At 36.7% G+C, this 12,252-nt stretch overlaps 1 protein-coding gene across 1 annotated transcript in view; it reads left to right on the top strand.

Moving 5' to 3' along the window:
- The window catches only part of ATG3 (autophagy related 3), a 28,585-nt gene that overhangs the window by 12,458 nt on the left and 3,875 nt on the right, over positions 1-12,252 (top strand). Inside the window, exons 6-10 of the mRNA XM_082840044.1 lie at positions 5,153-5,202; positions 7,250-7,331; positions 10,806-10,840; positions 11,091-11,246; positions 12,023-12,150. Coding sequence (XP_082696170.1) covers positions 5,153-5,202; positions 7,250-7,331; positions 10,806-10,840; positions 11,091-11,246; positions 12,023-12,150 — 451 coding nt within the window. The remainder of the gene's footprint in view (positions 1-5,152; positions 5,203-7,249; positions 7,332-10,805; positions 10,841-11,090; positions 11,247-12,022; positions 12,151-12,252) is intronic.

Genomic DNA, 12,252 nt, shown 5'->3' with positions numbered 1-12,252 from the left:
GAGGAGATTAGAATGGCATGTATTTAGTTTAAATTGTTTTAAACTCCTTTACAATCTTTTATAACAGCCTTCATTTTTAAAAAAAGGCTACATAAAGGCATATTATGACTTAGTTTTAATAAAGAAAATACGTTCTGAGTTTAAATCTAGGATACTAAAAACAAGTTTTCTCCCTCTAACTCCTAGAGAATAGGAGGTATATCAAATGTAGTGGTAGAGCAGGGTTTCCCAGTCTTAGTACTATAAACATTTTGGGCAGGATAGTTCTTTGTCATAGCATTTTCTGTGCATTGCAGAATGTTTAGCAGTATCTCTGGGCTCTACCCACTAGATGCCTGTCACATCCTCCCAGTTACGACAACCAGAAAAGCCTCTAGACATTGCCAGATATTCTGCGAGGGGCAAAATTGCTACTCTCAGTTGATACTCACTGCAGTAGTCAGAGGGCTAAATAATCTGCACAGGAAAAAGTACCTCATTAAGTCTGTTTCTCCTCTTCTCTGAGTAAAGGATACTGCCATCATTTCCTTATGATGATATAGAAACAGATTTAGGAATTGAGCTCCTTGATTTGAAGCTCTTTTGTTCCTTAATGAGTGGAATTTTGTCATGTCAAGGCCTAGAGAAAATAGATTGAACAACTTCTTAAAATAATTTCAGAAATCATCCTCTCTTCTCCACTGAGTAGTGCTGTTGGACATTTTTTTTTTCTTTTTTCCCCTGGATCTTTCCAGAATCTTTTAGCTGCTCTGCTTTAGTCTTCACATGACTGGGAAATATGAGTAGCACATCTGTAGGAAATTGCCTGTTGACTGAATAGAGCCATTGGTTATAGCACTGTATTTCTGATATCAAGTTAGTGAGTTTCTCAAGCTGTCTAGTTGTATTTTATTCCATAACCCCTACCCCAAAATCCAGGTACATATTTACAGAGGCATTCATCACAGAGATAAGCAGGTGCCGGAATGATTGGATTGACAGAAATCTATTACAGAAATTCTACAGCTAAAGAAATGTTTGCCATGTTGACAGAAGACAAGTAGCATCATTTTCTTACATAGAAAGCAACATAGTATTATACTTCATTTGATGTGGTGTACATAAATTCTAAGTAATGTTTATGAGCGATACCCTTAGAATTTTAGGTTTAAACTATATTCTGATTGGCTTAAAGCAGTGCTTCCAGCTGACTCATGAGGCTAGGTGCCTGGTTCTTTATTCACCTCAGTTCCCTTTGCTTCATTACTGCTTTTCTTCTCTCAGGTTTCTTTTATTTCTGTTAGCCCTTGTGTTAGTCATGATTCTCCAGAGAAACCATGGATATAAATACAGACAGGTTTGTTTTGAGGAATTGGCATATGTGATTGTGGAAGCCAACAGTTCTGCAATGTACAGGTCAGGCCGGCCAGCAGCCTGAAAACTCAGGGAACAGTTGATTGCTGCAGCTGGAGTCTAAGGGCAGTCTGGAGGCAGAATTAATTCTTCTTCTTGAGCACTCAGTCTTTTTCTCTTAAGGCCTTCGACTGATTGAATGAGGCTCACCCACATCATGGAGGGTAATCTGCTTTACTCTAAGTATACTGATTTAAATGTTAAGCACATCTAAAAAATACCTTCACAGCAACATCTAGACTGCTGTTTGATCAAACTATGGGACACAATAACCTACCCAAGTTGAGTTGACATATGAAATTAACCATCACAGCCTTATAGAGTATTACCTTCATTAGAATCATTTGAGCTGTCTTTTTCTTTGCCAGGATGTCCTACTTTTAGGAGAGTCTGGTTTAATGGGATACTACTACATTATATTTAAACAGATTGAAGAGATTTATTTTCTTTTGTTTCTATGTAGTAGATTCAGTGAATTGTTTTGTAATAGCAATTTATTACGTTAATATTTGGGCTTTACTGTTATAAAATAATCATACCTATCATAAAATAATTTCTAGAAAAACTACTGTGAAGTAAAAGTTTTATGCTAGAGCTGTGGATTGTGACATTTTCCATTTGTGAAAATGAGTCATTCTTTGGTTTGGATATATTGAACAGATATATCAAAGCTTTAGAAGAATAACAAGGGAGCAAAGCATATTTTGTATTTAGGGGTTTTTTTTTCTTTAATATTTCGCATCCTTGTTGAACTATTTAATTGAGAACACTGATGGGTATTTTGAATTAGAAATATTATTTAACTGACTTATGATGCTGCCATCTGCTTAATGTCCCTTTCATTGAGATAAGTAGGTTCCAAGGTAGTTGCTTAATGAGGTGCACTGGACAGAGCATTGAACCAAAAAGGTATGGGTTGAGTCCCAGATTATTCATGTAACTGTCTGTGAGATTCATGCAAATTACTTTCTTTTTCTGGAGACTTCATTTCTTTATAGGGAGAAATCATTACCTTACAGAATAGTGTTTGTAAGGATTATATAAGATATAGAAACAGTAAAATAAAAAGTCCTATATAAATCTGATATGATATTACTACCTCTGAATGTCCAGGATTTCTGAAGCAAATAGCATATATTTTTTAAATTTTAAAAAATTAATTTATTTTATTTATTTTATTTTTGGCTGTGTTGGGTCTTTGTTGCTGCACGTGGGCTTTCTCTAGTTACGGCAAGCAGGGGCTACTCTTTGTTGCAGTGCACGGGCTTCTCATTGCGGTGGCTGCTCTTGTTGCACAGCAGGGGCTCTAGGCACGCGGGCTTCAATAGTTGTGGCATGTGGGCTCAGTAGTTGTGGCTCACGGGCTTAGTTGCTCCACGGCATGTGGGATTTTCCCGGACCAGGGCTCGAACCCGTATCCCCTGCATTGGCAAGCAGATTCTTAGCCACTGTGCCACAAGGGAAGCCCCTAAATAGCATATTTAGTATAACCAGTATCTTGATGAAAAAATTTCACTGCAGGTTTAAATATAAATACTGGGTTGGCCAAAAAGAGCATCGGTTTTTAAATAAAAATAAAAGACACATTTTTCATTTTCACCAAGAACTTTCCTGAACAACGTATTCACCCTTCTGTTCCACTACCTTCTGCCATTTTTCAGGCAACTTCATAATTTCATCTTCCCAAAACTTTATATCTTTTTTTTTTTTTTTTTGCGGTGCGCGGGCCTCTCACTGTTGTGGCCTCTCAGGCTGCAGAGCACAGGCTCCGGACGCGCAGGCTCAGCAGCCATGGCTCACGGGCCCAGCCGCTCCGTGGCATGTGGGATCTTCCCGGACCAGGGCACGAACCCATGTGCCCTGCATCGGCAGGCGGACTCCCAACCACGGCGCCACCAGGGAAGCTCAAAACTTTATATCTTTTTGAGCAAAGAACTGTTCCAGGTGCCTTTTACAGTCTTCCAGGGAATTTAAATTTTTTCCATTAAGAGAATTTTGTAAAGACTGAAATCATTGGAAATTCGAAGGTGCAATGTCTGGTGAATATGGCAGATGAATCAGAACTTTCCAGCCAAGCTGTTAACAGTGTTTGCCTGGTCATCAAAGAAACATGTGGTCTTGTATTATCCTGATGGAAGATTATGTGTTTTCTGTTGACTAATTCTGGACGCTTTTCACTGAGTGCTGCTTTCAGTTCGTCTAATTGGGAGCATTACTTGTTGGAATTAATCGTTTGGTTTTCCAGAAGGCGCTCATAATAGAGGACTCCCTTCCAATCCCACTATATACACAACATCACCTTCTTTGGATGAAGACCGGCTTTTGGTGTGGTTGGTGGCGGTTCATTTTGCTTGCCCCACAGTCTTTGCCATTCCACGTTATTGTACAGTATCCACTTTTCACTGCCCGTCACTGCTTGTTTTAAAAACGGAACGTTTTCATTATGTTTCAGTACAGAATCGCATGCGGAAATACAGTCAAGAAGGTTTTTTCCAGGGACTTCGCAGTGGTTAAGAATCCACCTACCATTGCAGGGGACTTGGGTTCGATCCCTGGTCCAGGAAGATCCCACATGACGTGGAGCAACTAAGCCTGTGCGCCGCAACTACGGAGCCTGCACTCCAGAGCCTACGTGCCACGAATTTGAAACCCGTGTGCTCTAGGGCCCCCATGCTGCAACTACTGAAGCCCGTGCACCTAGAGCCCATGCTCCACAACAAGAGAAGCCAACACAGTGAGAAGCCCGCACACTGCAAGAAAGAGTAGCCTCTGCTCACCGCAACTAGAGAAAAAAAAAAGCCCGCACACAGCAACAAAGACCCAATGCAGCCAAAAAAAAAAAAAAAAAGGTTTTTTCTGCTTATCTTATGTGGAACCCAAACATCAAAGTGATTAACATAACCAAGCTGGTGCAAATGATTTTCAATGCTTGATTTGGATATTTTGCGTATGTTGGCTATCTCCCATGTGGTGTAACGTTGATTGTTCTTAATTAAAGTCTCAAATTGATCAGTATCAACCTCAACTGGTCTACCTGACCGTGGAGCATTGTCCAGAGAGAAATCTCCAGCACGAAACTTCACAAACCACTTTTGACATGTTCGATCAGTCACAGCACCTTCTCCATACACTACACAAATCTTTTTTTTGCATTTCTGTTATGTTTTTACCTTTCTTGAAATAATAAAGCATAATATGCCAAAAATGTTGTTTTTCTTCCATCCTCAACAGTAAAATGGCTACACAAAAATTCACCAATTTTGATTTGTTTTTTTAAATGCATGCTGACATGACAGCTGTCACGTACAATCTAAAAAAATTGTTTGGAATGAAGTTAGATAACTAAATGCTATTAGAGCGATCTTACGGAAAACACTGAATGAACCTTTTGACCAACCCTGTATGACTCCTGTAATCTCTTAATCTGTTCATTTTATGAGGATGAATATTTATTTAGATAGACTCACACAAGGAAAGTAAATAAGTGAAGAATAGTAAATGAGGAATGATAGAGTAGGATAATTTATGGTAAAATATTAAATTGGTATTTAAAATTTTTAATTTTATTTTTAATATGAAAGGACCCTTTGGGATTATTTATTCCTATTAGAGTTCATTTGTGAAAGTGCTGCTAACATTGCCTCCTCGTTTCAGAGAACTTTGAGAATTTAGGTAATAAGTATTTTTATATTTCTTAAATCAGGTAAATGGAGGATGTTTACAACTTAATTTTAGTTATATTCTGCTGAATTTTAAACAGGTATTGCAGGAATAACCGAAGCAGTTAAGGAGATTACACTGGAAAGCAAGGTACTGGTTGTTTACTTATGTTTCTAAATTCAGTGACCTAGTTATTTGCATATATATTTATTTTGAGATTATTCATATCATTTTTATGCAAACTCTAATTATTTATTATCAAGCTCTTTTAAATTCCAGCTATTTTATTCCCTCTCATTTTTCTACATCAACATACCAAAACACTGCTGTTTCCCAGTGCTTCTCTTTTCTTTAATCTGTCAAATGGTTAAGAAGAACATTTTTTGAGATTGTAACTGGTTAAAATCTACAAATTTTTTTACTAATTGGGAAGATTTCTAGACCATTTTAAAAGAAACGGCTTTTTTAAGTATAAGTACAAAATGGTCTTCAAGTGGAGGGTTTGAGGGGATTTATTTACTTGCTGATCAGTAGCTGCTGATGGTATCGTGTTTAAATTTGTAGTTTAAACATTAAGTAATTTACTTATTTCTTCTGTAGTTTCTTAATTTACTGCTAATTTGAGGGATTCTTGTTTTTTTGTTTTATTTTTTTTGAAAATTTAAAGGAAACTTTAGTTTATGTCATCCAAAATCATGACATTTTGGATGAGTGGAAGCTAAATGGGTTTCATTGTACAGTTTATTTGAAGGAAGGGTAAAAATATATAATTGGGTAGAAATTTTCTGCTTGAAAGTTTTCAGTTTAATTTAGACTATCTGTATTACATTAGCTTTTCCATTTCTAGAGAAAGAATGATTACAGTTGTCTTCATATTTTTGATATAGTTGTTTGAAATAATATAGAAAAAAATACGAAATGCCTTCACCCTTATCTTAACTATTTTGTTCACAGTCAAATCTCTTAGAAGATAGAATATTTGGACAGAATAATTGTGTTCCTTTTGTCCTTATGAAACATTCAACTACAACAGTTCCTAGTTTAAGATAGTTTTCTTTATGTGTTTTTGTCATTTGGATCTTTTGGGATTTGTTACCTGGGGCTTAACAGAAGGTGTTAGAAACCAAAACAATATTTTTTTTCCCTATGTACAATTTTATGCTTGCTAGGGATTTAAGGTTCAGTTCAGCCTGAGAATTCATCCTTTTGAAGTTTTACTTTTTGGAGAATTTGAATGATAAAGGAAAAATTACATAAATGGCTTTGCTGCTTCAGAAGCTCCTGTTTACTCCAGCCATTAGTATGTATGCTTCAGACTTTGGGAATGATAAATGGCAGAGGAGTGTGGATAGCATTATTTGATAGGTTTATGGTAATTCTTCTAAGAATTTTTAATAAATGCAATAATGGTTAATATTGGTACTTTGTATCCCACTTAACATTCTTATGTCCTAGTAAAGGTTGAATATTTAGAATAATTTACAACTAGAATATATCTTCCCTGTCACTTCCTGTTTAATATAGAATTTACATGATTATTTATAATTTAGTTCTTAGAATACTTGCTATCCAGAGTAAAATTATAAATTAGGTGAAACTAAATGTCCAATTTTTTTACCTACTACATTGACTTCAGATTTTTAGAATATTAATTTCGTGAAAATGATAATTGTATATTAGGCTTGGCTTTGATTAGCATTATTTCATTCTAGTGCAAATGTAGTTAAGAACTGAAATCTTATGTGTTCTAGTAACTGTAATTGCTTAATTCAGTCAGGAATGTTAACAAATTAGAGAATATGATATTTATGATAATAAATTTAACTTATAAATGTATTGTGATATATAGATATATAGCTTTTTCTCCTTTAAGTGTGCAAGTTAACTTTGAATTGGTTTTCTAATACTATGAATTGCCTAACGAGAAGTATTGTTTTGTTGGAAGTGCAACTGGCAACTTTTTTAGATGACTTGTTGCTTCTATAATACTTTTATATTTTTCAGTCACAGCACTTAGCACATCACTCTTAAAGATTGGCTTATGGGTTTGTCATCTGATGGAGGAGTTTCTTGAGCATAAGAACTATCTTATCACTCTTATTTTTACAGTGGTTAGTTAGCACTGCCGGCATGTGGGTGCTCAGTATTTGAACTAATGAACATATTTAAGTGACTTTAAATATAATCAATTTCAAAGGACAGTATAAAACTCCAGGATTGCTCAGCATTATGTGAGGAGGAGGAAGAGGAAGATGAAGGAGAAGCTGCAGATATGGAAGGTATTGTGTTCTGGATTTGCTTTACTCACAATAGAATATTGCTTTTAGAATTGGTGTAATTGATGTGAGTTAAGAATTCTACTCCATTGAGTTCTAAATTTAACAGCCTAGAGAGGATTTGTTTAGTTTAAATTTAATCAGCACAGAACTTATCTTGGTCTTAGACTCTTCTACTTCACCCAGAGCATATCTGTGATAGCATTATTTCTGCTGAGATCAGTACTGATCATAAATCTTTAATGCTGGGTACAGCCGTAAGACACAGATTCTTAAGCTAATTCTTAAATTCTTTCAGAACAGAACAAAATTTGTTCTGGCATTTAGTATTTTCTTTTTCCTTTTTGATAACATCTTACTACTAAAACGTTATGATAGTGATTCTTAATGGGGCCTTTTGAACTACATGGAATTCCCCCACTGCTCCCTGAAAATCTGAAGTGCCTTCCTAGGATTGCTAGCTGAGACTCACTGCATTAGTGAATCATTGTTACAAGAGATTGAAACCCACTGTACTAACAGAACACAGTAATACGGGTCTAAAAGTATACGGCTTTGATTCTGTTAACCATTTCCTCCTCTTTTTTTTCCTCGCATTACATGGGCCTCTCACTGTTGGGGCCTCTCCCGTTGCGGAGCACAGGCTCCGGATGCGCAGGCTCAGCGGCCATGGCTCATGGACCCAGCCGCTCCGTGGCATGTGGGATCTTCCCAGACCGGGGCACGAACCCATGTCCCAAACCCGTGTCCCCTGCATCGGCAGGCAGACTCTCAACCACTGTGCCACCAGGGAAGCCCCTCCCTTGATTTTTTGACACAGGATTTTCCTCCTCTTTCCTTGACTGTTTCTTGTAAAAAGTCATCTTGCTGGGCTCTTTTACTTCTGCTTCACTGTTAAATGTTACTATTTCATGGGGTTTCACTTTTTTTTTTTTTCTGCTCACTCCCAGGTAGATTTTTATCTACTCTTATGACTTCTGTAATTGAATACTGTGGTCTGGCACAGAATTGTTTACAACAGGAAAAATGGCATATAAATTACATTAGATTCTCTATGAGAGTTTAAATATGAATATGTGTATGTATAGAGAGAGGGTTAGTTGGAAAAAGGAAGAGGATTTAAAAAAGACAGGGCAGATATTTTGGAGGCTGTAAGGTGGCTAAATCCCCCCAATACATAGGATTTAGTGAGAGAGAATGCAAATGTAGAAGGTAGTGTCAGTGGAGTTGAAGCACCATAATGGCAAGTGGTGTTCGATGATGAGGAGGTGACAGCATAGCCTAATCAACCAGCGTAGCCTTTACTTAAAAGTACCTTTTTTAGTTTTGTTTCCTAAATTACTTTGAGTTTCTGTGAAACCTAGCTGTATATCTGTTCCTGAATTCTAGTAAGAGTCTTGTCCTTATTTCCACTGTGTGCTCCTATTCTTTGAGGAAATCCAAATGAGTCACTTGTAACCAAAATTGCTCACAGCAACCTCATATACCATTTCTGTGCTCAAGACATCCATGTCTAAACCCCCAACCCAGATCTCCTGAATTTCATATCTACTTGTTTAGTTTCATTTCTACGTGGATGTCTCATAATTGTCAGAACCACCTTCTGTACAAATACTCTTTCTGGGTTCCATTTGTCTCTGAATGGCATACAGTTGTCCCGGTTGGAGTGGGGAACCTTATGAATAAAGTACTGTTTTTAGAGTACAAGCTGTGGGACTGCCTTAAATATCTGGCAGCCTTTTAGTATGTTTGTTACATTTCCCTTGGATAGAGTTAAAGAAACAATTGCTATATATGGAATTTTGCTTAAAAACAGTGTTGTTGGTATCTAATATAACAGTTAATTTTCATCCATCATTCATCAAATATTTATCAAGCAATACAGTATCTATGTATCAGATACTGTATTTGGTGCTGGAGACAAAGCAGTAGACATGATCTCACGGAGCTAATATTTGATTTAGGGGACACAGACAAAAAACAGTAGATAAGCAAAATATATACTGTCTTAGATGGTTATAAGTGTTAGGGAGAAAAATAAAGGTGGGAGGGGATAGGGAGTCTTGTAGTACGATGAGTGTTGTAATTTTTAAATAGGTTAGTCAAGGAAGAACCTCATTGAGGATATACCTTTTAAGTAAAGTCTGGCAGGAAGTGAACGGACAAGCTGTTTGGATATCTGAGGAAGAGTGCAAAGGCCCTAAAGTGGGAGCATGTGTGTCTTGTATAAAATACTGCAAGGAGGCTCCTATGTCTAGAGAGGAGAGAGGGGAGAGTAATAAGGCATGGAGTCAGAGAGGTAACCCGGGGACCAGATCGTGTAGGGCCCTGGCTTTAACTCAGAGTGAGACAAGAAGCCATTGGAGGGTTTTTCTAAGTAGAGGAACAGCTGAGAACGAGATTTAACATCTCAACAGAATCACTGTGACTTCAGTGTTGAGAATAGAGTGAAGGGATAGGGACAACAGTTGGGTGGCTATTTTGATAATCTAGGCAAGAAATGACTGTGGCATGGACTCGAGTAGGAATTGGAAGTGATGAGAAGCTAAAGATTCTGGACGTATTTTGAGGGTAGGGCCGAAAAAGGATTTGTTGCTGAATTGGATGTGACATGAGGGAGAGAGAGTACTCAAGTGTGACTCCAAGGTTTTTGACCCAAATGTCTGGAAAGATGTCATTATTGAGATGGGGAAAATTGTAGGAGTGAATGGCTTTGGAGGGGGAGTCAGGAGCTCAGTTTTTGACACGTGATATTTGCTCTGCTCCTTAGTCACTCATTGTAGTCATAAGTAAACAATTAGGTATCCATGTTTGCAGTCAGGGAATAAATTTAAGAGTCATCAGCATTTAAAGCCCTTGGGACTAGATGAAATCATCAAGGGAGTAAGTGTGGATAAAGAAGAGACAAGGTCCAAAAACTGAGCCCGTAGTTACTATAGATGATGAAGGGGAACCAGCATAGGAGATAGTGAAGGAGAAGCTAGTGAGGTGGGAGGAAAGCCAGGAAAATGTAGTATCTTAAAGGCTGAGGAAAGAAAACGTTCCAAGGAAGAGGGAATAAATCATGCCAGATGTTCCTGAGAGGTCAATTAAGATGAAAACTGGGAATTGACCACTGGATTCAGCCAAGTGGAAGTCAGTGATGACTTTAACGAGCACATTTTATGCATTTCTATAAATAGCCTTGTGCACCCTATGGAGTCACCTAGGGCTCTACAGTATTATTGTGCCAGTTGGTATTAGTAATAGACTGTTGTAGCACAGGCCAAGCCTTAAGCCTGTTAACTTTCTCTGGCTTTGTCAGGTTAAGTGTCTGCTGCTTTAGAAGTATAGAATTAGCTCCCTCATGTTTATTCAATATCTTCAGTCAGAACAAAAGCAAAAACCCAGGTTTTGAATGATACTCCGAAGTAATATGTAATTTGGTTTAGGAAATTACTTCGAACTTGATTAATCTTTTGTTGCTTTTTTAAACAGAATATGAAGAGAGTGGATTGTTGGAAACAGATGAGGTTTGTAAATCAAGTTTTTACTTTAGTTAATTTTTAATGAATAAACTTGGGGATTAGTGTTCTTAATATCTTGATCTATCAAATGAGTTTTTAATATGTGTACATTGTTTACAGTATATAACATTTTAGCTTTAAATTTTGTTATATCTGCTGTTGAATAAAAAATATATGGGATGGGAAAAATAGATTTTCTAAAACAAGACATTCATAGTGATTTTAATGGTTGTAAATTTTTCTCCACTATTACCAGGCTACTCTAGATACAAGGAAACTAGTAGAAGCTTGTAAAGCTAAAACTGATGCTGGAGGTGAAGATGCTATTTTGCAAACCAGAACTTATGACCTTTACATCACTTATGATAAATATTACCAGACACCACGACTATGGTTGTTCGGCTATGATGAGGTAAAAATAAAGAAAGACATTTTAATGTAAATATTTAAAATTTTTGTGTTGAATTCTTTTGTCATTAGGCCCATGGATATATACTTTTGCCTTTTAAATTTTACAAATCATTTGTTTTATAATTTTGTGATTTATGTTGAGTTTGAGTCTTATTTTGAAGAAACTGAATTATCCATTGTAACACCACCACTGCTAAGAATTAAACAGAAATAATCTGTTACATTTATTTCTTGGTCCCTGAGCTTATTTATCCCTTCAAAATGTGAGGAAAATTGAAGTTGGTTTGTTGTATTAAATTTTGTTTGTGATTATATCTATTGGATATATAGGCATTTGTAGAATGATCATATTGCATGTAGTTTTTTTCCTTAAGAATTTCACTTAATTGAATTAAAGGATAACTGAAATAAAAGTAACTTGTTTAACCTGTCATTCCAATGACTATAAATGGGAAACAAGAAAATAAAACAAAATCGGCCTAAAAGATGTTAGAAAGTTATAAAATGTTTTGATAGCCATGAACCTGCCTTTTTGTAGGATCTTTTCTGTATTAGATGGTGGCTGATGTCACATAACCTTGATGGACAGACTCTCTCCTCCCTCCCTCCCTACTTGGTGTAAATAAATCCTTGGCCCAAAATAATCTGGTGATTCTAAATAGTATAGAATTCAGAACTGCAAGTGATGTGGGAGGTGGGGATAAGTATAAACCCTGAAGTTTAGGCCTAAAAGTTTTTAAACAGTAATTTCAAATGAAGCACTTTTTATGGTTTTAGCAACGGCAGCCTTTAACAGTTGAGCACATGTATGAAGACATCAGTCAAGATCATGTGAAGAAAACAGTGACCATTGAAAATCACCCTCATCTTCCACCACCTCCTATGTGTTCAGTTCACCCATGCAGGTGTGTCTGTGTGTGTGTGTGTATTTGTGTGCATGTGTGTGTGTGTATACTTCATGGATTTACTACTTGGGAGTCTGTATAAACATGGTGCCCGAACAGAAA

Source organism: Leucopleurus acutus (assembly GCF_964270905.1).
Source record: "Leucopleurus acutus genome assembly, chromosome: 5".
NCBI lineage: Eukaryota > Metazoa > Chordata > Mammalia > Artiodactyla > Delphinidae > Leucopleurus > Leucopleurus acutus.
This window is presented reverse-complemented; position numbering and strand designations above follow the sequence as displayed.